At 32.7% G+C, this 27,275-nt stretch overlaps 2 protein-coding genes across 5 annotated transcripts in view; both read left to right on the top strand.

Annotated features, from left to right (window-relative positions):
• Positions 1 to 12,794, top strand: part of LOC148313327 (anillin-like) — a 75,133-nt gene extending 62,339 nt beyond the window's left edge. For both annotated transcript variants that reach the window (XM_088264099.1, XM_088264090.1), the window contains exons 10-19: positions 1,242 to 1,548; positions 2,138 to 2,341; positions 2,681 to 2,854; positions 4,077 to 4,167; positions 4,881 to 5,024; positions 6,735 to 6,880; positions 8,185 to 8,265; positions 8,903 to 9,073; positions 9,853 to 10,062; positions 10,473 to 12,794. In XM_088264099.1, the coding sequence (XP_088120225.1) occupies positions 1,242 to 1,548; positions 2,138 to 2,341; positions 2,681 to 2,854; positions 4,077 to 4,167; positions 4,881 to 5,024; positions 6,735 to 6,880; positions 8,185 to 8,265; positions 8,903 to 9,073; positions 9,853 to 10,062; positions 10,473 to 10,739 (1,795 nt within the window). In that variant the 3' untranslated portion in view covers positions 10,740 to 12,794. The remainder of the gene's footprint in view (positions 1 to 1,241; positions 1,549 to 2,137; positions 2,342 to 2,680; positions 2,855 to 4,076; positions 4,168 to 4,880; positions 5,025 to 6,734; positions 6,881 to 8,184; positions 8,266 to 8,902; positions 9,074 to 9,852; positions 10,063 to 10,472) is intronic.
• Positions 12,795 to 16,519: 3,725 nt separating this feature from the next.
• LOC148313326 (PSME3-interacting protein-like) lies at positions 16,520 to 26,255 on the top strand. Of its 3 annotated transcripts, none has more exons than XM_088264083.1 (7): positions 16,520 to 16,730; positions 18,201 to 18,299; positions 19,031 to 19,151; positions 20,782 to 20,902; positions 21,968 to 22,098; positions 23,203 to 23,345; positions 24,816 to 26,255. In XM_088264083.1, exons 1-6 carry the CDS (start codon positions 16,634 to 16,636, stop codon positions 23,336 to 23,338), a joined length of 705 nt encoding a protein of 234 aa, XP_088120209.1. In that variant the 5' UTR covers positions 16,520 to 16,633; the 3' UTR covers positions 23,339 to 23,345; positions 24,816 to 26,255. The 3 variants fall into 3 exon arrangements, with proteins under 3 accessions (XP_088120209.1, XP_088120194.1, XP_088120202.1); XM_088264068.1 differs by having other exon boundaries at positions 16,542 to 16,730; positions 23,203 to 23,329; XM_088264076.1 differs by having other exon boundaries at positions 16,560 to 16,730; positions 18,178 to 18,299; positions 23,203 to 23,329.
• Positions 26,256 to 27,275: the final 1,020 nt, after the last annotated feature.

Here is a 27,275-nt window from a genome sequence, read left to right as displayed (position 1 = left end):
GATGAATGAAATGTTATAAAATAAATTAATGAATTGTCAATGCTATAAATATTTTATGTATTTGTCCGCCTCCGTAGTGTAATGGTCAGCATGCTCGCCTACCGTTCTGGAGGTCCCGGGTTCGATTCCCAGGGGAATTTAATAAATATAAGTGATTTTTTCACTCTAATATTTATTACAATGATTAAAGAAAACACTTCGTTTTTTACCACTTGAGTTTTATTATAGACTACATGTTTCAGAAGTTAAACTTCCATCATTCAGGTCTGTATAATAACTATTATTATAATAACTATTGTTATTATACAGACCTGAATGATGGAAGTTTAACTTCTGAAACATGTAGTCTATAATAAAACTTAAGTGGTAAAAAACGAAGTGTTTTCTTTAATCATTGTAACATGTCTTACCACAAAGTTAATGCCGAAACAATAAATAATCTAATATTTATTCAATATTACACTGGACTGGTACCTGAAGTGGAGGGCTGTTCACCTTTCCTTCATGTGTAATCGATCGAGATAACACTGCGTTTATATGAAGCAGTGCCCTATGCACCATTGGGGTGCGGTAAGGGATTTATTATAGTAAAAGAATTTCCACTTAAAAAAATAAAGAAGATGCATGTCAAACGATTAGAGTGGAACCTCTCATAATGAGCATAATTTCTTACAGAATCTTACTTGTTAAGTGAAACATTTTTTGTTTTGACTGACACGGTCCCGGCTCGCAACTGAATGTCGTGAAAAAGGGACTTGCCCTTTCTCTGTAACTCATTATGTGAAACATCGCCCCAATAAAGGAGCAATTTTTTCACTTTTTTGGTTGTTATGCGAATGGCTTATTATGAGAGGTGCTCATTATAAGAGGTTCCACTGTACTTGTAAGCTGATATGTTACTCAATGTTTTTTTAAATTAGTTTTTGTGTTAGTGCTTTAATATTACAAAGCTCAGTGTATCTGTATAAAGTATAATTGAAATTGTACTTAAATTGTTCATAACAACTGATTTTTATTAATATTTACGAATATGCGAATTACTCATTATGACAGGTGCTCATTATAAGAGGTTCCACTGAACTTGTAAGCTGATATGTTAATCAGCTATTTTTTTATTAGTTTTTGTGTCAGTGGTATAATATTATAAAGCTCAGTGTATCTGTATAAAATATAACAGAAATTGTACTGAAATTGTACATAAAAACTGATTTTTATTCATATTAATTTATATTTTTTTGTAGTTTAAACACAAGCTCAGATTCCTGCGCCAACGTACACGTGGAGAATGACTGGGGTAACACCTCCTTCACCCGGGATATCCTCAAAGCCGTGGGAGTCAAAAAGACCAATGAGTCGGCATTGTCCAAGGCCAGGAAAGCAGTCAGGGCGAAGAGGCGATCTCATGACCCGGTTGTGACGAGAAACAAAGACGATTCCTATGACTCCTCCAGTGACGGAGAGAACAATGAGGATCTGGATGATCTCTTGGATGAAGTTCTCGATGCCGATGACGATACTGAAGGCCCCACTCCGCCGAAACAGAACAAGGTAGATGTTTATTTATTGATTTGGCGTTTAATTTGTAGAACTCCATTTTAATTTATGTATTAATTTGAAATCAAACACAGATTTTTTGAGTCTACTAAGTTGTATTTTATTAACAAAAACACATTTAAAAAAATATATATTGTAACAATTGTTTCGCCTTGTTAGGGCATTATCAAACGAATGTCACATTCGTACGATGCTTTTGATGCAAATGATGCATTTGCAAACACCATTGAAAATGGTGCGGAATGCATCGAAACACGTGTCACAGAAGATTTTAAGAAATAGTGGTAGTTACTAAGTAAGACATTCTTTAAAAATGTATAGATTTTACCACAAAGTGACTGCCGAATCAATTAATGAAAAAATTAAAAATGGTCCAAACTATGTATTGAAGAGTTCTGCTTCCATGTTAATTGTTCACTTTTGAGACTATCAACCCTACGTTTGTGGGTAAATTAACAATCAAAATAGCACTGATAAACTGCAATGCGTGGACATGTGTCGAAGATGGAGAATTTTTTATTTAACATGGCATTCGACATAACTTTGTAAGATATTGATAAATTGTTTAATATTTAATTTGTAGAATGTAGGCTCCGCCCTTCCATCAAACAGCTTCCACTACAAGAAGTCTGCGGAAGTGGGAAATAACCAGGACAGTCAGAGGTTCAAGTCTCCGCTGAAGACCCCTCCAAAGAGCAAATATCAGAAGGACATCTATCAGGAAGAAATAGAACGGAGTAAACCCTTGGTGCATACCGTCAGTTTCTACCGAAAACAACAGAGTCAGGTATATTAATTGACATCAGTCTTGGCCTTTAAACATAATTGTACTATTTCTTTAATGTTTTCCGCAGATACTTTGCGGCACATTTTATAAACTTTATAAAATTAATTAACTTTGTTTTCACCACTTTTTTTATTGATACAATTTAATCTACCGGTTTCGACAATACCTTGTCATCATCAGGGTTTATTTTAAATCAAAAACATTAAAAACATTAAAATACTCTCACCAAAAACTTCCACACACTCCATTTAGGATTTTTATGGAGCGTGTGGAAGTTTTTGGTATATTTTTTGGTAGTATTTAGAATCTGCCAATGTATTTTTTTTTTCCTATTTGAAGGGTTCTCCGCAAGCGGTGACTCCCATCAGAATAGTCCGGAATGAAGATGCACACCAACCGTCCAAGGTCGCCGTGGATGAGGAGCAGAAAAGGCGTACGGAGAAGGTGGATGCTCGCCAGCGAGTCAAGGAACTCCTCGAAGAAGTAGCAAAACAAAATACTATCATCTCTCAGGTTAGAAATACGTCATTTTAAATAATTGATATATCTACATAGAAGAAGAATATGGAAGTCTAGGTATATACAAGGCTTATCACCTGTTATTGGCTGGTTTAAATGATTACTTGATAAATGTGTACCATTCACCATTCTACTTTATGATTGAGTTGAGACAGTGCAGACCTTCATGAAGACTTCAATGTTCTTATTCATCTTTGTTGATATATCAATATAAAAAATATAAATATAACTCTTATGTGGACGCAACTCAGATTGTGAACAAAGATTTAGACTTGGTAATAAATAATGTCAACCTGCCCGGGAGTATACCCATACATGTACGGCCACGCTTGTAATTAAAGCCCCGTTTTATATCTAAAAGGCACTTGTACTGTCATCTGTGGTTGTATTTAACCTTTCCCTCCCGGTGATATGTATTTACTACAATTCAACTTTTCAAATGAGAATATCAATATAAAATAAAATAGATACGGGCTCAGAATTTTTGTATTCCTCCGTAATATGATTGTGTATGATATGAAAGTATTATAATATTAAGTTATTCATTTGCAGCGACGGAAATAAATAATTTGAAAAAATCGGGAATAAAATCACCAATAAACAAACGTTTCTGTGTGTGCGCGTGTGGCGTGCTTTGTAGGTATACGCGCATATCGTTACGTGTGTGTTTACTCCGCTAGCTGCCAGCTTCACAGATTGTCTTGCTCGGCGGTTGTGTCGCTGTTTTTTTCCCTACTTTTAGTGTAATACCAGAGCTAACATGACAAAAATGTTACATTTCAACTACAACTATGGTCAATAAAAGCAAAATTAAGGAATATTCACATTTTTCCCGTTTTTAAACCATATTTTCATATGGTGTACAAAATACATATCACCGGTGCATGCGGAAGTTTAAAGGGTTAAACAATATTTTCTTAAAAAAATATATTTACTGGTGTATTTTTTTTATTTAAGAAAATATGTTGCATATAACATCGACTATGATATCAAATTATAAAAATCAAATTATAAACTATTAAAATAATAGCAAAAAAAAATCACTCCCCAGGTACAGTTTTGTCCTCAGAAACTCACCCTCGGACAGGTTAAAGAGTATCGCGTGCACTTATGCGCTTCTCGATGCAGTCAGAGTATGTGAGCTTGAATATGACTCACAACGTAATCTCCACACACCACCAAGTTTAACATTTAATTATTTTGTTTAACGTTACAGGCCAGCCAGGCTTTGAACCTATGTGCCTCCACTATTGAGTTCAGCGGATCTACTGAGCAGGCTGAAGGGGAACGTCTTCTGCTGCTTGCAAGTAAGAAAGATATGGAGCAAATTTTGATAATGTTATCTAATCTATGTAATGTGTTTTGGAATGAAATTCATCGCTGCTTACGTAACGACTCATCAGGTTCCTTCATTTCCTGCGATTCTGGTATATTATTTTTAAAGATATAGAAAGGAGAGTGAATGCTGGAAACAGAGTGAATGGTACACTGAAATCAGTTACAAATAAAAACCTTTTTTTGAAAGCTAAACTGGCAGTACACAATAGAGTCCTGGTTCCAACCCTAATGTATAGAAGTGAAGCATGGAGTTAGCAAAGGAAGGATGAAAGTAGACTGAATGCAGTCAAAATGCGATCTCTCAGATGAATGTGCGGCAAAATGATATATGATAGATGTTGGAATGGTGGAATAAAAAAGGAATGCAAAGCTGAGATAAGCATTACCGATAAAATTAGGGTATAAATAGAAAGGTGTGTTAAGATGGTTTTGACATGTGGAACGAATGAGTGAGGAAAGAATGGTTAAATAAATTTATGAGGGGAATGTAGTTGGAAAAAGGAGAAAAACTTGGCAAGGTATGTCAAATACTTGAAAGCGATCAGGTTAGGAATCGAAATAACCGGCAGGTATGTATGACGAGATGCATGGACGTGGAAGAGGCGAAGAATATTCTCTCTGCCTACCCCTGCGGTGAAGCGGCGTGATGGTTAGTTAGTTAGTTACTTATTTTTGTTTACAGCTCATCGACGCCAGGCTTGTCTGCACGAAGTCCAGAGGATTCAGGTGGAAGGAATCCTGCCTAATAGCTCCGCAGCCGTCACGCTCAGCATGCAGGATCTGAATTTACCCCTCAGACGAGACTATGTCAGGCATCTCAATGCCGGTAAGCATTAACACAACAATGTTTGTAATCCCTTCTTCTCTGTCTTATTCCTCATTACTGAGGATTGTGACCCTTGTGGCAGCAATGACTCTTCTCCAGTTATCCCTTGACTGCACTGCACGTAGCGCTCCAACCACCGAGGTGCCTGCTGCTCCCTTAACTTGATCGATCCATCGTGTGGGGGATCCCCTCCAGGCTTATCGATCACAACAAGTCGTTCCAGGCTATCCTCATTGCCAGGCGCAACGTGTCCAAAGAACTGAAGAATCAGTCGTGTACAGACATTGGCCAGAGTCAAGCCATCCAAGTGTAATTTGTAATCAATGGATTGTAAATATATTGCAAAAATGACATTTTGTAACTACCAAAGATTCTTGAAGCATTAGATACTATAACACTCTCCTTATCATTCATCGGAATAATCATTCCATCATCAAGTCAAATGTATAATAAAACCCTTATCCGCACCTTAATGGTGCATAGGGCACTGCGTCATATAAACGCAGTGTTATTTTGATTGTTTACACATGAAGGAAAGGTGATCAGCCCTCCGCTTCAGGTACCAGTCCAGGGTAATATTGAATAAATACGACAGTGAAAAAATCACTTTTATTTATTTTACCCCCCTTGGGAATCAAACCCGGGACCTCCAGAACGGTAGCCGAGCGTGCTGACCATTACACTACGGAGGCGGACAAATCTAAGTTTTTTTTTTAACATCCCAACATAGTTGAAGAAGAACCTCCATATTCTTCTTCATCTATGTTGAGATGTCAAAAAATAAGATGATGAAGAATATGGTGTCTGTATGGAAGTATGGTGTCAATAAATAATGTGAATAAAAATATTGGAGATAATCCAGATTTGTGAACAAGTATTTGGACACACTAAAAATGTTGTAATCTAAGACAGACTAAGTCTACATTTGACTTAGTGATTATTCGGAAACCGCTAGTCATTAAGCAGTGTTTTAAAGTGGTATTACACAAAGTGAACAACGAATTATAAGGAGAGTGTTATATTACCATACAAAGTTAACAATGCTTTTTTACACCTGCGGACCGCTGGCGACGGGATTCAATAATTGTATACATATCGCATGCCTATTTTTTTTTTGCAGAGACCCATCTTAAATGTCTTGTCGGAGGAGTTCTTTTTACATATCGTTCACTCCTTTTAAGAACGTCGTAAATCAAAAAACTGGATTTCTCAGGAGAGTATTTTTAAAGTTTAAAAATATAATACAATGTATTAAAAATAAATATCAAGCCACTTATTGAACTTTTTACTGTGCAACAGATCTTTTTATTTAAAACCTGAAGGTATTTTCTCCATTTAAAAAATATTAAGTATATTTAAAAAAATAATAATTAAACAATACCTTTTCTTCAAAATGCAGAAACAACACTTTCTGCCCTGTAGCGGGTAAATATTAAGTTTAAAATATGCCTCTTTTGCTGGGATATAGTACATTTTCTTGGCATTCCGAAAACATGCACAACCGAAAATTGTCGATTTTTGATTTATGACGTTCTTGAAAGGAGTGAGCGATATGTTTTTTTATTTTTGTTTTCTATTTTAACATAATATACACAAAAAACATGTCATGTGTAAAGGCATATCTAATATACATTTAAGTATGCTAAGATAATTTTTCTAAATATTGGATGTTTTTCTTCATTACATTGATAAGTGGATACTTTTGTCTAGATGGAGCACTTGGACACTACCTGGTATGCCTAATCAAGTGCCAGGAGAGAGTCATCGCCACTTCCATGGTGAAGACCGTTCCGGAAAAATTCTCCGTCTCCTTCCCGGATAAGGTTCGCCTCGAAGGACTTAACTCCGACTTCAAGGTAAAAAAATATTTTTATTCTAAATATAAACATACTTTTCCCGCCTTTGTAATGTAATGGTCAGCATGCTTGGCTACCGTTCTGGAGGTCCCGGGTTCGATTCCCAGGGGGGTCAAATAAATACAAGTGATTTTTTCACTGTAATATTTATTCAATATTACCCTGGACTGGTACCTGGAGCGGAGGGCTGATCACCATTCCTTCATGTGTAAACGATCAAGATAACACTGCCTTTATATGAAGTAGTGCCCTATGCACCATTGGGGTACGGATAAGGGTTTTATATATTGTATATTTAACTGTTTTAGTGCTGAGATTTTTTGTTATATGTATGTATTCTAAAATTGCTGGCGACTTTTGTGCAAAAATGGTATTTTTTATTAGGTGTGTACTATCAATATGAACAATATTTTTCATAAATATTGACCGATTTTATTATTTTTTTCTGATATTGTGGAGAATATATCTAACTACTCAAATAACATTTATTTAATAATCATTCTCACATATCGCTCACTCCTTTCAACAACGTCATATATCAAAAATTGTCAATTTTTAGTTGTGCATGTTTTCGGAATGCACAGAAAATGTACTATGTATTTCCTAGCAAAAGCGGCATATTTTTAACTTAATATTTACCTGCTACAGGGCAGAAAGTGTTGTTTTTGCAATTTGAAGAAAAGGTATTGTTTAATTATTTTTTTAAATATACTAAATATTTTTCAAATGGAGAAAAAATATTTAGGTTTTATCTAAAAAGATCTGTTGCACAGTAAAAAGTTCAATAAGTGGCTTGATATTTATTTTTAATACATTTTGTTATATTTTTAAACTTTAAAAACGTTTTCCTGAAAAATCAAGTTTTTTGATATATGACATTGTTGAAAGGAGTGAGCGATATATTTAAAAATAAATATAATTTTAGAAAAAAAAACTAAATTTTCATCAAATTCTGTGTGAAATTGGATCGTCTTCAAGAGTTTACACTATGAATACGCATCTTATGATTGGTAAACATTATTGTCACTATTACAACAAACAAACATTCATTGTCACTATTACTACTTTAAATATAACAAACATTTCCGTACGAGACAATCACTTTTGATATCACTTTTGGACAAATCCTACATTGTAAAGGCAAAAACAATAGGTTTTATAAAAAAAACCTATTGTTTTCCAGTTTTAAATCACATTTTTATATGGTGTACAAAATACATATCACCGTTGCACGCGGAAGTTTTTAGCACCATAAGGGCAAGATTAAAAACAACTTTCTTCCTAAATTTATGTTCTTTTTCCAGGTCACAATAGAAGTATATGCCCTTCAAGCCTCTAAAGAAATTCTACCACATGATGTCAAGTATCACATTGGAACCAAAAAGGTATCAATTTATTTTTAACACTTTTTAAAAAATGGTAATTGTTCCTTGCAAATTTGTATATTTTTTATAAGAATTTGTGTATTGAAATTGTATTCATAAATGTATGCGAGAAGAACAAAGAGACACAGTCCATCGACTTTTATTTCGTTTACAATATTCTCCCCACCACACGCAACTCCTTTAAAATCGTATATAAAGGGTGGAGGGCAAATTTTTGTGTGCTCAGATAAGATTTAAATTCAAACGTATATACGTCGCGCTCGCTCTTTGTCCTTTGAGTTTCAGTACTGAGTATTATTTGATCGGTTTGGTGACGTGTTTTCTTTGTGTTTATACACAGTACTGTTAACAAGCGAAACATCGTGCTTCACTCAATTCATTGGCATCGCTTTGCTCATCTCGCCCTGTAATTTTCATCATAAGTGTTCCAGTACCATTAGCAGTAACAGTAATTAAATTTTATTACTCACCAATATCAATTCTATATTACTGTAGAATACATACCTGAGGTGAAGGATTGATCATACATTTTTGTGTAATTTACATTCACTGCATTGGTCTCATGCGATTTTGAGTGCCAATAAGTTTCAGAAGGAAAAAATATTTTTTTTTTAAACAAAATTGAATTTTTCTCCAGAGCGGCAAGCTAACGACACCTCGCAAGGGGGCCAAGGGGGCAGACTTGAGGGCCCCACTCACCATGTCACCCGGAGGACCCTCAGCAGTCAGAGCTCCAGCACTGCAGCCTCACGGATACTGCATCTTCGGGCACAGTCAAGTCAGCCGAACCAGCTTCTCACTGAATAAGGTAAATAACAAATTAAAAACAAATAAATATCTGGTACAACAGTAAAACAATATGCTTTCTTTGTTTTTATCTTACCCTTCCGAGTCTTAAAATATTATTCTTCTCCGTTTAAGTCCTCATTACTGAGGGTTGTGACCCTTGTCGAAGCAATGACTCTTATCCAGTTATCCCTTGACTGCGTTGCACGTAGCGCTCCAACCACCGACGTGTCTGCTGCTGTCTTAACTTGATTGGTCCATCTTTTCTCTTCCTCTCCTCTTCCCCTCCTTCTCTTCTCCTCCTTCTCTTACCGTCCGGGCTATCGATCACAACCAGTCTTTCCAGGCCATCCTCATTGCCACGCGCAACGTGTCCAAAGAACTGTAGAATCCGTCGCGTACAGATATTGGCCAGAGTCAAGCTATCCAAGTGTAGTTCTTTATGGTACATGGATGCAATCCATGTACCATGAGGAATCCAATTCCAAATTCCAATTTTGTTTTTAAACAATGGACAGTGTTTATTGAATATGACATTTTAAACTCTCACAAGTTTACAGTTTCATACAGAGTTTTTTTTAATGGTTAAAATACTTTTCACATATTGTCATGTGATTGTTTTAATATAGTTACCTCCGCGAGGATGTAATGAAGATATTTTGAAAGTTTTAAACATTTCAATTACAAACAAACAAACAGACAAACAAACACACAATCAGACAAATGAACAAACAAACAGACACAACATTTTTATATGTATCTGCAACATTCATTATCTTTAATTGAGTATTGTGTTGGTAGGCCTGTCAGGGTGGCCCCCTGGAGGGCACGGTCCGCGTGGCGCTGCTGTCGGACCGCGCGCCTGTCGAGACTCCCGAGCGTGCCCCGCTGAAGGGCTTCCTCACCATGTTCGAGGAGGCGGGCGGCTTCGGGGCCTGGCACCGACGCTGGTGCGTTCTGCATGGACAGGACATCAGCTACTGGAGGTATCCTGATCACGAGGGGAACAAGGTAATTCAACTGATAAATTATACTTAATTAGTACAATACATACAGGCGCCGTGGCGTAGTTGGGTAGATACTCGACTGCGAAACTGGCGTCGCGGGTTTGATTCCTGCCAATTGCAAATCCAAGAAAGATTTATTTTCAATTGGTCTGGGTGTTTTGATTTTTGATGAATTTTTCACATTTACCTTCCCTATCCTTACTATCCTACCTGCAGGCAAGCATCTAAAATAGACACTTTGCGGGTTATTCCTTTTAAAAAAAAAAGTGACTTAATCTGAATTTTTGTCCATACGACACATGCATCATCTGCGAACACTGCTCTTTCAAAACCATTAAGTGGTTTAAATGACTCTTTAAATGTTTAAAGCTGAGAATGAAAATTTACATCTGATGTATGAAAAATTTTCCACAGCCGCCGATGGGTACTATCGAGCTGGGCACCGCCACTACGGAAGAAATCGGCCCGGCCCCGCGCGACGTGTGCGCGCGCCCCAACACGCTGCTGCTGCGCACGTCCTCGGGCGCCCCCGCCGAGGGGCCACGCCGGCGCTCCGCCCTCTGCCTGCGCTCCGACGGCACCGCCATGCACCTGCTGGCCAGCGACACGCGCCCCGAGCGAGACCAGTGGATGAACGCCATCAACACAGCGCTAGGAGATATTAAGAATATGCAGGATTGAAAATATAATGTAATGTAGAACCTCGATTATCATCGTAGAAGAGAGATATGTAAATAAAAGCAGATTTTAACAAAAAGTTTCATTAATTGATTTGGCAGTCACTTTGTGATATCTTCTTCTTTTGTATCAATCCTGTGGATTGGTCTGCAGCAACAAATGACGCCTCCTTCGCCACTCCGGTCTATTTATAAAACTCTCTTCAGCTCCTCATACGTCGAAAAGCCCATATCATCGTACAAGTCGCAAAGATATTTGCGGCGTAGGCGTCCTCTGGTATTTCTTCCTTTGATTGTTCCCTCTATTATATCTATCTATTTTTAATTTAAATTTTACTCATTAAATATCACTATTTCTTGAAATCAGTTGAGATACGTATTTTGATGCATACCACATCATTTTCAAACACTTTTGAATACGGTGTTTGAAAATGATGTCACAAAAGATTTTAAGAAATAGTGGTATTTACTGAGTAAAATTTAAATGAAAAACATGAGAAATTATTTGTTTTTGATGATCTGAGAGACTTCTACTTTTTGACGGTTTTATTCATACAATTTTTCAATTTTATAATTTGGATATTTTAAAATGAAAAATACCGATGTATTCCTATGTATTATTAAGCAGATTACAAAAAATATCTATTAAATTGCTTAAATGATTACATATCAAGTTATCGAGTGTTATCAAGCCTTGTTTTATGAGGATTTCAAATCCCCCTCTAGGATCCGGGTAGGTCAAAGAATTACTTTTTTTTGGTTTTAAATTTACATTATTTGTTTTAGAAAAGCAATATTCCTTCAGGAGTTCTTAGAAGGTCTACTCTGTCAAAACTAGTAGTTGTAATTTATAACCAAAATATAGTAATACTTTATAACTCAGTTTATCAAATCGCAAGTAATCATAAAGTGTGACAAAGTGCTGACAAACGCTGATGCCATGAGTCGCTATGAAATTTCTAAATTTGATGTTATTGCTACCAACTTTATCTTCGTTAAGTTGATAATTGAGGTTCTACTGTAATTTTAATTAGTGTATACAGCAATAAAAGTAAATATAGTTTTTTTTTACATATGTAAAAATATGTACATACATGCATTATTTCTTGAGAGCGCAACATACGATGAATTTAGTATTCTCAATATGTCTGTGGACATGGTATGAATTTTGTTAGAACTATGATTTTTCTGAACCAAATTTTGATGTACTGAAATACTGGATTCATTGTGTGCAGCTATCGATAATTATATTGTAGTCGTACAGGAGCAAATGACCAACTAAAGAAACGTAAAATTTTCAGGAGGGCCATTTAAGTGACTTTTGCTTGGCAAGAAAGTAAACATCAATGCAGTTAAGTCATTTTTAACATGTCAATATATTATACTTGCAAGTTTAAAATCCTTGGAGATTTTTTCCAGGGTAATAATAAGCTAGTAAGATATCAAATAGTCAATGATCACATTTTTGTAAGAAATGCACTTGGTCACTTTCTCCTGTATGACTAAGATATTTAATCACAGATTGTATAAAAGTAATATCAGAGTGAAGTTCATCTCCCACACTGTTCAATAAATGCTGCGGTGACATTTTTCTCATGATACACGGCGCCAAACAGCCGAGAACAGTTTCTACTTATGCGAAAAAATAATACTTAGTGAATATTTACATTTTCAAAGATAAATATATTTTTTGTTGATGAAAGATATTAATTTATTTTTACAAACACACATCATCACTTGACGATGTAAACAACACACTATTTTTACTTATAATAAATATAAACCTGTATAATTTCAATAGCTAAAAGTTTGTGTTTTACAAAGTGAAAAATGTCACCGTAGCATTTGTTATAGTTGATAAATTTGACCTCAGTAGGGATGAGTAGTTTCAAAAACTGAATGATCCAAATTTATGCAAAATTATTATGTTTGTAAGCAGTTATTTGTTTCATACATCGCTCACTCCTTTTAACAACGTCAAATAGTATCAAAAAACTTGATTTTTCAGGAGATCGTTTTTAAAGTTTAAAAATAAAATAAAATGTATTAAAAATAAATATCAAGCCACTTATTGAACTTGTTACTGTGCAGCAGATCTTTTTAGGTAAAACCTGAATGTTTTTTCTCCATTTGAAAAATATTTTATATATTTAAAAAAATAATTGAACAATACCTTTTCTTCAAATTGCAAAAACAACACTTTCTGCCCTGTAGCGGGTAAATATTAAGTAAAAATATGCCGCTTTTGCTGGGATATAGTACATTTTCTGGGCATTCCGAAAACATGCACAACTGAAAATTGTCAATTTTTGATATATGACGTTGTTGAAAGGAGTGAGCGACATGGAGTATGAGAAATGAATTATTTGGAAAATAATTATATATTTACTATATGTGAATAGAAATGAAGAAGCAAGGTAGAAAATAAGATGCACAAGTCCCCTGAAGAAGAAAAAGATTTAAAATAAATAAATTTATTTTAGTTATTTGTCATTTTCTATGTATGTTTTATTAAAACATGTATACATTCTCCGAAATCAATTCATATAATTTCTTTCAATATAATGCAATATCTTTTTTCAAAGGCATGTATGTATTTTTTAAATAGGATATTTATATTGTAATAAAATATGGCATCACGGCTTCATCAATAAATACAAATTTTAGTAGTTTTTATTTGAGCAAAAATAATTCAATTGTAAAAGTTAAATAGAATTAACGTTATATAATAATAAAAGACATCTTTCTTTCAAATAAAACATTAAAAGCATTGAATCCCATCCATTCATATTTATTTGGAATGATGACTGTAGTAACGAAAAAAAAACTGTTTATAATTTATATTTGAAGCACTAACTGTATGATTTTTCATTTTATAATTAAAATGTAACTTTGTTTTAAAATCATTACAATTTTTTTATTATAACTTAATTATAATGTCTACCGGTTTCGAAGCTAACCACTTTTTATCAAGACTGATTAATACTCAGTCTTGATAAAGAAGCGGTTAGCTTCAAAACCGTTATAATTAAGTTATAATAAAATATTTATAGTGGTTCTAAAACAAAGTTACATTTTAATTAATTAATTAGAAAAAAACTGCTTTGCTACGATAGACTCATGAAAATAAGAGACATTTTCCGGAACGCTTAAACCGAAATAAATATTCTGCAGATAAACGTTTGAAAACTACTGGTTTAACACTATTCTCTAATTACATACTAAAAATAGTAATTTTATTGGAATATTTTAAGAACCATTTTTTTTGTTCGAACTAATCAGTCAAATGTATAATTCAATGCACCTATATAAATGTAACAAAAGTTAACCATAAACAGTAGAAAACAGTTTTTAAATATGTAAGACTTTTGAAGATAAAATATAATTAGTTGTAATATGAACTTGAAATATAATAAATCTCCTTTTGCTTTTATTGATAAATTTAATTGCTAAGGACTCCTTGTAGAAGATTGAAGTTTTCTTAAGGGAGATCAAGATATTGGGAGGTGGTTGAAGCGCTTTGATTACATTTTTGAACATAGCTGTACTTATTCTATCATCTTTGTACTTATTCTATTTTAGAAGGCAAATTTTCTGTTTTTTGTTGTTACATAGTTAAGGAAAGCATATTATAAAAAAATATCAAAATTTATAGTTCAAAATTTATCCATAAAGAAATATATATCAATTAAAAAGAAAAAAAGTAATTACTTTTATGAAAAATATTATCTAATCATAGTGTTAAAGAAGGTATTATTAGTAAAAGGTGGTGGGGCCAAATAATTTTTATTTCTTTGTACATTTTACAGAATATAATTTAAAAATAAACAAATCATACACGCATTTATAACTCATATAAAGGTTTAAAATACATAGTTATTAACATAAACTATTTTCCATAATAATTTGTACAAATTATGAACCATGGTATTTTCATAATGTTATGATTAATTTGAAATCAAATATAAATATAAAATGAAAAAACATATTCAGATATTTTATTTATTAACCCTTCGTATGGATGTATCTTATATTTTAATGCATTACTACTACTACTACTACTACCATCACGCCGTTTCCCGGCAGGGGTAGGCAGAAAGGATGGAACGCCACACTCTTCTATCCTGACATACACTCCTCGCCTCCGTCACATCCATACATCTAGTCATACATGCCCTCTGATTACGCAGACTTGACACTGCCAGATTTTAGGTTCATCAATCATGATCTGATCGTGCCAAGTCTTTTTCGGTCGTCCTCGTTCTGTTTTCCCTCTCATTTATTTAATGCAAATATATTTCAATCTTTTATTTTTGGTTCTGGTTGTCCCACTTTACCCAATTTCAAATCAGAAAGAAATAAGTTAGTAGTAAACACGTTTGGCGTGTCATAAGCACTGGGGATAGTATTTATATGGACATGAGAGGTGTGCTCTAGGCAGTAAATATACAGTGCATGCGTACATGCGTGTGTGTTATAAAATATTGGAATTAGCTCGAATATATAATAAAAAAAAAATATAAAGATAAATTAATTTGAAAAGAAATTAAGATTTTTGAACAGAGCCATATTTTTTTCGTCATAATTATGACCTAAAAAAAATTGCGGCTGTCTTTAATAGATCCGTCATCATATATATTGTACAGTGGGAAACAGAACGGACAACTTTGGACAGTCATTAGGAATAATTTTATACGTAGCAAAGTTAAAATAATTAATGGAATACCGAGAATAAATGAGGAGAACTCAGCCTTAGGCATGCAACATACACGAGTTTTCCTTTTTTGGAATTTCGAATGTATGAAACCCATATAAAAAATCTCAATTTGGGATATTTTCCGCTCGAAAATAAAACGACCATGTTCTTCGTACGTAGTTTTCGTATGGGATCCATGCATACGAATGAAAGAACAAAATGCCTGCAGAATATAAATACACACACATATATATATATATATATATATATATATATATATATATATATATATATATATATATATATATATATATATATATACATATATATATATATATATATATATATATATATATATATATACATATATATATATATATATATATATATATATATATATATATATATATATATATATATATATATATATATATATATATATATATATATATATATATATATATATATATATATATATATATATATATATATATATATATATATATATATATATATATATATATATATATATATATATATATATATATATATATATATATATATATATATATATATATATATATATATATATATATATATATATATATATATATATATATATATATATATATATATATATATATATATATATATATATATATATATATATATATATATATATATATATATATATATATATATATATATATATATATATATATATATATATATATATATATATATATATATATATATATTTATATTTATATATATATATATAAATATATATATATATATATATATATATATATATATATATATATTTATTTATTTTTTATTTATTTTTATTTTTATTATTATTATTATTTTTTAATTAGTTATCGTCCCAGTGACTCTGGAATCTCGCTACGGCTTATGCAACACTGTTTATCATGTCCCTACTCAGGCTTCAACTTTATAATATACATGTTCGCGGGCAGATTTATACTGGCAATAAAGAAGTAGGTAGGTACTATAAATTTCCAGCTGTTTAATTTCTTCTTCAACAACCGCGAACCATAGAAGTTGTAAAAATATATTTGAAAAATATCTATGGGATATCTTCTCGTCTCCCCGCTGTCACGTTTGTGATATATAATATTTAAGTCATATTTGAACGTTCCATCTGAAGTATTACTGGATATATTAAAGAAATAAGTAGAATGAGTTCTGGTTTTATTTCTGAGGCGGAGATCGCCGAGGCTAAGAAACGCAGGCAGGAAGAATGGGAGAAGGTCAGAACGGCCGACCAGCCAGAAGGTAACCGATTTGACGTTTCTCTACGGTGTTTTTAAAAATATTTTTGTTGGACAAATTATTTAAAATATTGTACTTACGTGAATAATCGAAGGTAGCTCTTTGAATATACTTTGGATTAGTTAGATGTATTACTTTTATAAAAAATGCCTAATTTTGACATCGGCTCTAAAATTTGGCACGATTCCTTTTTTCATTTTCTATAAGTACATACTCCTGTGTGTATTACTTTCTTTAGTAATATCAATACATAAATTTCATTCATGGCTTCGAGATTTTCTTTCCAGATGTTAATTTTTACGCAGCATTGTAGCTTAATATTAAAATATTTATTCCTGCTATTTGATCAATATAGTAGCATTTTTTTTTACAATGTTTTTGTTTTGTTTTTCGTTGACCTAGGTACCTATTTTAGAATTCTCGCATTTGAGACAAATTCACACAAAAAATACAATAATTTATTCAAAAATATTCCAAATTTTTCCTTTCGAAATACAAACTGGTTAAAAAAAAAAACTATTTCGAATACAAACTAGTATAAAAATTATAAATTATTTTATTAGGCATCTAAAATAATTAGGGAAAGAAATTTACATGCATTTCATGAAGGTTAAAAAATTCATTTCAATACAGGGTCATTCATTTTTCGGTTTCGAAAGAAAAGCCAAATAAAACACACACAGCAATATATTTTTTATAAATTTTTTATTTCATTATAAAGTTTGGACTTTGCCATTTAGTGTGAAAAAAATATCATTCAAATGGCATCTCGGGAAGATTTGATGCATGCGATTCTTTTGAGGTCGTTTTTAACCACTTTTTTGCACATTTCGTGGGGTTTTTCGGCCATAACTTGAGTAATGTTGGTTTTAAATGTGTCTAGAGCTCGGAAATTATTCGTATTAACATGGTCTTTTTGCATAGCCTCACAGAAAAAAATTCAAATAGAGTCAAATCGCATGATCTTGGTGGCCAATTGATGTCGCCAAAATGTGAAATTACGCGACTAGGAAACTTTTCACCCAATAAAGCCAGAATTAGTCGTGTTTTGTGGCTTGTTGCCCCATTTTGTTGGAACCACATACCGTCCAAGTCATGATCTTTAATCACCGCCAAAAAAAATCGGTTATCATTCGACCATATCGCTCCGAATGCCCATTGGCATTTTCGAAAAAATACAGGCCAATGACACCTTTCGACCATAGAGCACACCAAATATCAGTAACGAAATTACGACAAACTTACGACATCAGTAACGCTTCCACTCTTTTCAAAAATCTTCACAATTTAACCCATGCATTATCGTAAATGGCAAACATTTAACTAATATTATGACACTTGAAATGACAGTTGAGTTCGACAGGCGTCAAATGCTAGCGTTTTCATCTTGAAACTACGAAATGAATAACCCTGTATTTTGATTATAACTTTTATAAAAAATGTAGGGTAGTCTTTTTGTGTTTTTGTTAATAGAAGCTCCAGAGGAAACATATGATCCGAGGCCCCTCTATCAACGTTTGGAGGAGCAAAGGAATAAAAAAGAATCTGATTATGAAGAGGCCCACAAACTAAGTAAGTTCTTACTTGTAGCCCTTATTCGAACCAATGACGCAGAGGGCACTGCATCACATTGACACAGTGTTATCTTGATTGTTACTTACATTGAGGCAAAATCATTACTGCTGCTCTTCAGGTTCAGGGTAATAATAAATAAATAAGTGAAAAATCACAAATATTTATTTTGCTGAGAATCGAACCCGGGATCTCCAGCACGGTAGCCAAACACGCTTACCACTACAGTAAAAATGCGGAAATACTGGATAGACATTACGTAGATGTAGTAGAAAGACATTACTTGGATGAAAAATAAATTTTTCGAAAAATCTTATTTTTCGTCACAAAATTAACATGAAATTTTAAACTTAGTTTTTTTTTAAAGGAATAACCCGTAAAGACTCTATTTTAGAGGCATGTCTGCAGGCAGGTTACTTAGGAAAGGGAAGGTAGATGTAAAAAAATACATTACAAACACCTAGACCAATGGAAAATACTTATTTTTTATTTAAATTTTACTTGTTTAATACCACAAACAATACATTGTAAATAATACAAACCTGTATGACGAAAATGACGAAAAACAAGGTGGTTATTAAATTGAGTTTCAAGTTCCTTTATTTTTATTATTGTTGTTTTTTTTATTTTTGTTTGTATTATTGTCAAATGTAGCATGATTTAGGGACGAGAAAAGAATCAAACTTGCATTTTTTTCTCTTCCATTTATAATATGTTGTTGTTATTTACAGAAAATATGATACGTGGTTTGGACGATGATGAAGTTGGCTTTCTGGAATTAGTAGAGCAAAACAAAGCTTCTGTGGCCAGACAGATATCCCTAGAAGAGCAACGGGAGATGCGAGAGTTCAGGTAAATTTATCCCTACATTTAAAAAAAAAAAAAAATTGAGAAATAAAAAGACTTTGTTTTTGATTCACTCACATTTTTATTAACCAACTAGTTTCGGCAACAACCTGTTGCCCTCTTCAGGGTTTAATTTATGACAAAACAAATATAAAAAAGTTTTTTTTGGTTTTCATATATATGTTTAGTCATAAATTAAAACCTGAAGAGGGCAACAGGTTGTTGCCGAAACTAGTTGGTTAATAAAAATGTGAGTGGATCAAAAAAAAAGTCTTTTTATTTAAAAAGATAATATATCAATATGATCCACAAAGTTAATGCTTTCCATATTCAAAACAAAATCATTTATATTTATAAGTCCTCACTATGTTGGGTATTTCTATTAACACGTTGACTGCCACATCAATTTTCAGAATTATTGTTTAAAAAGCCAATTTTATTTAATCATTTTCAATCAAAATATTCTCTAACTGATTTTGAATAAATTTTTTATAATTATATTTTCTGTTCATTTATTAATAAATTTTGTGTTCATGTAAGCCAGCATTGATTTTTTGTTCTCTTCCCAGAATTCTTCCCGTGTATCCATTATAGCACTGATATACTAGGAATTTTATCTTAGCTGCAGGAATATGGCAAGTAAACACAGTATGAGATAACTCCTAGTCGGCTTCCTAGCAAAGAACGCAATCTATGATTTATCTCGTAATTGGCAGTTAACGTGTTAAAACTTATTTATGTTACTTGCAATATCGATATTAAATCACTAAACTTCTTTGTGAGTGTTTTTTACATTTTTTGTTTGCAATAATGTCGAAAACAATTCATAAACACTCATTTAAAAAAAATCTGAATAATTGTGACAAAATATTAGTTACCTTGGTATGTATATATGCTTACTGAGACGTTAGTCTACTGGTTTTAAGACATACTCATCTCTTTGCAGGACAATCACTACACCAGCATGCAAACAATACCACACACTACTACCATAACACTATTCACACACATACACCAACACAAAATATTGATCACATCGCTCACTCCTTTCAAGAACGTCATAAATCAAAAATCGTAAATTTTAAGTTGTTCATGTTTTCGGAATGCCCAGAAAATGTACTATATCCCAGCAAAAGAGGCATATTTTTAACTTAATATTAACCCGCTATAGGGCAGAAAGTGTTGTTTTTTCATTTTGAAGAAAAGGTATTGTTTAATTATTTTTTAAATAAACTGAATATTTTTCAAATGGAGAAAAAACCTTCAGGTTTTACCTAAAACGATGTGTTGCACAGTAAATAGTTCAGTAAGTGGCTTGATATTTATTTTTAATACATTGTATTATTTTTTTAAACTTTAAAAACGTTTTCCTGAAAAATCAAGTTTTTTGATTTGACGTTTTTTAAAGGAGTGAGTGACATGCGTTATTAGTTTCAATACGCACTGAGGGTGTCCGCCAAAGGGTGGTCAAAGATCTGTGGGTTGGGAAAAGTGAGATGGTGGAAAATTTAAATTACAATTTTGTACCTTCCCTTTTTTTATGTGCGAATATACAGTGTTGCCATTTTGATGAGATGTGTTCTTAAAAACTATGTTTTTGAAAATTAAATTTATTTCTTAATTATAATTTGACCAGGGAACGAGTGAGTACTGTACAAGATTCCGCAGAGAGAGAAAGACTACATCAGATAAGTGGAGTTCCACAATCGGCTAAGAAACCTACCATAGTAAATAATACCAAAAATAAATTACAAGGGGTGAGTATTGCCACTTCTGTATTCAATTATTGAATCACTAACTTTGTGATTTTGTATTTTATGACATTGAAATAATTTCATTAATTGATTCAGCAGTTACTTTGTGGTATTATCTATCCATTTTAAATTAAGGTTTTACTCTAATATTTAGACTTTTCTTTACATACGGTGTTTGAAAATGATGCAGAATGCATCGAAACACGTGTCACATTAAATAAAAATAAAAATAATGGTATTTACCGAGTAAAACCTACATAAAAAAGGATTTTTTTTCTCAAATCATTAAAATTTAATATTGGATTAGTTATTGGGTAATTTATAAAGAATCATTTTTGTAAGAAATCTTTTCAAGCAATACAGCAACTTTAACATTTAAAACGACATTACAAATATTTGTCCGCCTTAGTGGCGTAATGGTCAGCGTGTTTAGCTACCGTGCTGGAGGTCCCGGGTTCGATTCCCAGGGGGGGTAAAAACAAATATTAGTGATTTTATACTGTATATTTATTTAATATTACCCTGGACTGGTTCCTGAAGCGCAAGAGTGATCACCTTGCCTTCATGTAAGTAATGATCAAGATAACACTGCGTCAATTCGATGCAGTGGCCTATGCACCATTGGGTGCGGAAAAGGGTTATGAGTGATGAGTGACAAATATTTGTTTTTCACATACCATATACCATCCTATTACTTCACTCAACTGCTTCCTCTTACTCCATTCTACATATGTATAAAGGTTTAAAATGTGTGATGAGATGCCTGAATGTATGAAGAATGAAAAGAGTTTGAATGAATTTAAAACGAAATGTTATGTTTTTTGTAAGAATGTTTTAATACATGTGACGTTAAATCAAGTGTTAATATTAGTTAGTATACTTAATGTAATATGAGAACTTAAGAAATAAAAAAAAAAACAACTCTCCTAGCCCTGAAAACATAGTAAAAAAATAATATTTGAAGCATTATTTGTTTTTATTCTTCTATTTTATAATTTAAAAAATATATTATATGATTTTATCACTGGCGGGTAAATCGCTCCATCTGAATCTCAATATTTATTACAGGTAATTGTGAAGAAGCGGAAAGCCAGTGACTCAGATTCCTCCAAGAGTGAAGAGCCTGCCGCGAAGACTAGCAGAGCTCCGTCCAATAGAAGTACTGATAATGTCAAAGAAAATGGACACAGTGATCACAAGTGCGTAATTATCTTACACATTTCAGACATAAGATAATTATATACACATAGTTAAGACTTCAACAAAGAAATTGGTATATATGTATTATAATATTCATATAAAAACATTGGATTATTCCTTTTGTTTACCTTGAAATGAGGCCGGCGCAAAAGGTAAAAATACCCTTTTCGTCCTTAACCTTTTAACGGCGTTAACTTTGTTCCTGAGAGACGCCCGTGCGCGGTGGTATTTTGCTGTTTTTTAAATGATTACTTTTATCATGTATTTAGTTAAGAAACGATTTATTTTCCTAAACAAAAACTTTCAATGTGATTCATTGCCTTTTTGGTACTCTATAATATACTTGTGTCACATTATTCTTGAAATATATTGTAATATAAACAAATAAGATCGTAACATAAATAAATCAAAGCACGCATCGTGTGTCACTCTTACCCACTGGCGATGCGTAGCGTCGAGAGTGAGACAGATATAGGGCATGATAATGGCGCGGACTAATTACCGACCTCAAGAAAAATCAGGGATCTGTTCTTTTATTTATCCTTGTGATGTTACAAATTATTAGTCAGATATTTCAACAGATGTCATAAGGCCAAGGAATGACGTATTATTTTATCTAAAGTTCCACACCATGAAAAAATCCCTCCAAGTTGAACTGAGGTTCGAAACTTGGAGAAAAATGAAAACACATACGGTTGTGTCAGCCGCGTATGGGGCATGTTTTGTGAAAACACATACGGTTATGCGAGCCGCGTGGATCCGGCTAAGCATCAATCGACTGAATGTATAAACGCAGTGTTTTCTTGATCGTCAATACATGAAGGAAAGGTGATCAGCCCTCCGCTTCAGGTACCAGTCCAGGGTAACATTGAATAAATGTTACAGTGAAAAATCACTTATATTTGTTTGACCTACCCTGTGGGAATTGAACTCGGGACCTCCAGTGTGGTAGCCGAGCGTGGTCACCATTACACTATGGAGGCGAACGTAACCTAACATAACTTTGATGATAATGTGTATTATCGCTTGTGTTTGTGAACCTAACCTAACCTAACTTTAATGAATGATTTGATTATAATGTGTATTATCGCTTGTGTTTGTAGAGTGAGTACATCGCCGCAAGACAAGTCAAAGGGGGCTGCATCGGGAATGCGCTGCATAGGAATACTGCCCGGGATAGGGCCCTACGGGGACTCGAGTGATTCAGACGCCTCCAGCGACAGTGATGATGTAAAGTGAACCGTTTGTTAGTCCTCAAATTATATCATACATTTTATCTAACGCATTTTCTCGCTTACAACTCACAATCCTCACAAATTGCACCCAATTTTGATTTTTTATATTTAATTTAACTCATTATTAACCGGTTCTCCGCCTTTAGCGCTTAAAACGTTCTCCTATGCCGTGCTCGCCAGGCCGGCTATAGATAATTAGCGTGCAAATGCGCTCATCTTTGTCCTTGTTTCTAGCCTATCGCTCACTCCTTTTAAGAACGTCATAAATCAAAAAGCTTGATTTTTCAGGAGAACGTTTTTAAAGTTTAAAAATGTAATACAATGTATTCAAAATAAATTTCAAGCCACTTATTGAACTTTTTACTGTGCAACAGATCTTTTTAGGTAAAACCTGAAGGTTCTTTCTCCATTTGAAAAATACTAAGTATATTTAAAAAAATAATTAAACAATACCTTTTCTTCAAAATGCAAAAACAACACTTTCTGCCCCGTAGCAGGTAAATATTGAGTTTAAAATATGCCGCTTTTGCTGGGATATAGTACATTTTCTGGGCATTCCGAAAACATGCACAACTGAATTGACGATTTTTGATTTATGACGTTCTTGAAAGGAGTGAGCGATATGTCAAGCATTTCATTTTAATAATTTATAATACCGAACACAGACATATATATATTTATCACCATAAAATGTACATTCTTGTAAGACTCCATAATATATTTTAAATATATACAAAAAAATATAATTTTCGTAGGTTTTACTTTTCTTAAAATGTTACGGCCCACCGGGAACAGCCTTACTAATACCTCCTGGCACTTAATAAGTTAATTAACTTGAGGGAGAAGGAACAGAACATTCAGAGTAAACATTTCTGAAAATTAAGTATGTTTTTGCTGATTGAATTAATCTGTCCCGGAGTGTGGTCGTACATGGTCATCCAAACAAAACTTTCCTCAAAGTAGTATGGGCGTACATGAACAGCCGCACTTAAAACTAAAGCCCTGTGACATTTATTTATAAAATGGCATTTTTACTGCCGTCTGTGGTTGTATTTAAACACTAAAACTTCAATCCTGATTTTTTTCAGTTCTACGTTTGTGAGACATTATCCTAATGACACTGTCAAAGAAAATCCATAAAAAATGAAAACATTCGTAATTTAAATTAAATTCATGTTTACTAGTGTAATTATTTTTATTATTTATATTTATTACATATTTAAAATATGTTGCTAATAGTATTGACTTTGATAAAAAATTATAAAAAGTATAATTTTTTTATTAAAAACTCACTCCCTAAATACAGTTTTATCCACAGAAACTTACTCCCGGACAGGTTAGTGACCAAAGAAGGTTTTGCAAAATTATTTTTACTGTTTTATTTTTATGGTATTATAACACTGTGATATTACACAAAGTGAACGATGAATGATAAGGAGAGTGATCTAATTCTACCTAACTAAATAAGTTCTATATTTCAGGATCATCATCCCCATCCCCTCTTTGACCTTTTGGGGAGGAAGCAAGAGTGTAAACAGAAGGCAGAAGCCAAGAGTTAGGCAGAAACTCTACTCCATACTTCTCCTTTCACCCTTTCCCTTTGCGAGCGCGCCGGCATCACCACCTACCCCCTCGTATTAGCCAGAGAAATTCCCCGAGACTGTGAAGGGTAGCATTGTAATGAGCATTTCAATATTGTGATAGAGGAGATTTTTTTAATACTCAACATTCGCTCCCCGAAATCAAACACTTGATAATGATATTTCTTAATAAAAAAAATGTATCGTATTGTATGAAAAAATATTATTATACTTGTCTCAATTTGAGATGAAGCGTCTATTGTTTTTGTATGAAAGAAGATAGAAGCCTGGCATTTGGCTGGGTTAAGTGATTACTCTATACACTTGTGTAACGTTCAACATTCTGCCCATTATTTAACATCCATATTGCATTAATTTTTAAATACATACTTGCATTTGTATGGTGTTTGGCAAGAAATAGAGATTTTTTAAATTTTTTTAAAATCATGTCTATATATGTATTTACTGTTGTTGGATTCCTTTAGTATGTTATATGATAGATTTGGCATTTTGGCTGATGTTGGCACCTTCAGTTGATAAATTTATGGAGTATATAGCTTACCGTAATTAAATAGGTGGGATTCATATCGAAATAAATCATATATATATTTATTTTTCAGGAGAGAGCCTGAAATAACATTTCAATTTTTAGATACATACTTCTATTTGACCAGTTTTCAATCAACATTTCTTTATTTTATCTCAAGTTGGGACACCTATAATATTCATATATCATCCATAGAGTGAATAATCTAATGTCAGACAAAATAAACAATGATAATAAAATTCATAAAATATATAAAAATATAGAATTTTTTATTTGTGCATAATATGTAGAAGGTAAGATATGTCTAAACTTTTTCAAATATATATGCCTGTTAGCATGTTTTTTTTAATTGCAGAATAAAGCGTGACTGTTCACACTTTTCTGCATAAATAGTATCGCACTAAGTTGTCTTCACTATCACTTTTCTTTTCATGGTTTTTATTTATTATTATTTCAACATTATTGTGAATTAAAATGTATTTAACCAATGAATGATTTCAAAATCTTTGATCAGTGAGGGAAAGATGTACTTAATAAATGCGAATGTTGAGTTTTGGAAAATGGTCTGGACACATTTATACTAAATACAGTGCGAAAAAATGCTACTAAATACAGTGTGAAGAAAGATCTGTTGTGCTGGAAATTGGAGTTATGTAGTCTAAATAGGATTTTTAAAAGTTTTCACAGCGTAGCAATTCAAGTTTGATAATAAGCAGAAATTAAAATTTCATTAAAATGTTCTTTGGCTAGTGCGATATGTTGCTATGTTTGAATGCCGCGCGTTTTCTAGCTGTTTGTGAGATGACGCCAACATGCGTGCGTGAATGTATTTTCTTACGTATAAATATCTGTATAAACTCATTAAAAATGCTGTGACTGGGTTTGTTAAAAGTAATAATTAGTCGTAACTTGATTAGGTCCGCGGGCAATCTAATTGTCCTTGTTTTAGCCCACTTTTTAATCTGGAATTTGATTTTATGAAAAATAAAATGTTAAACTGAAGATTAACCCATTGCACCACTAATAAGGATGATATAATCAATGTTCATACAACACACTACATATTTAATTATGACACTTTTTTTTATTACAGTAACATAAGGACTATATTTCACACTAAATAAAAATGGTAAAACTTAAATACATATTTTTTTTGTTTGTACAATTTATTATTATTATTATTATGTAGATGTAATGTTCTTTTGGTGGTTTTGTGTACACTAAAGGAAAAAATGTGTGATTTGCTCCGCGGGCCGCAGGTTGGCCACCCTCGCTTTAAAGCATTCTGGCATATGGAGAGCCACCATATATTTCTCACATTCCCATCCAGATTCGCTCTTCTTTTCCTTCAAGGAACACGTTTTCCATAATCTCCATGGGTTTTGTTTGACTGGATTTGGTGGAATTTATTTCTATTATTTCATCCATTTGATGAAATATTACAAGCGCGACTAGTTTGTTTACGAGTGCGTTCGGCCATTTCGGAGGTATTGACAGATGTTAAAATATTGTAATATTTTGTAACAAATAATGTGAAACAAATTGTGATTATTACATTTTATTATGAAACCAGTTACCTAAATGTACTTATTTATGTCATTATTATGAATAAAGTTATTGTCATTCAGTTTTAATGCAAAAAGAATCACTTCAAAGGCAAACTGGTAATTCGCCGGCTTTGTGTTGCAATGGGTTAAATAGTTGCGTTGTTTTGATTAATGTAAGAATTTCAAGTTGAAATGAAAATCAACTGTGTTTTTTAGTGCTTTTGTGTAGTGTATAAAATGGTTTTACTTTATTTATAATAAGTAATT

The sequence above is a fragment of the Brachycentrus maculatus genome, unplaced genomic scaffold, assembly GCF_059751285.1.
Source record: "Brachycentrus maculatus isolate JH-2025_06_01 unplaced genomic scaffold, ASM5975128v1 h1tg000015l, whole genome shotgun sequence".
NCBI lineage: Eukaryota > Metazoa > Arthropoda > Insecta > Trichoptera > Brachycentridae > Brachycentrus > Brachycentrus maculatus.
Note: the sequence above shows the minus strand (reverse complement) of the source record. Positions and strands in the feature narration are given on the sequence as shown.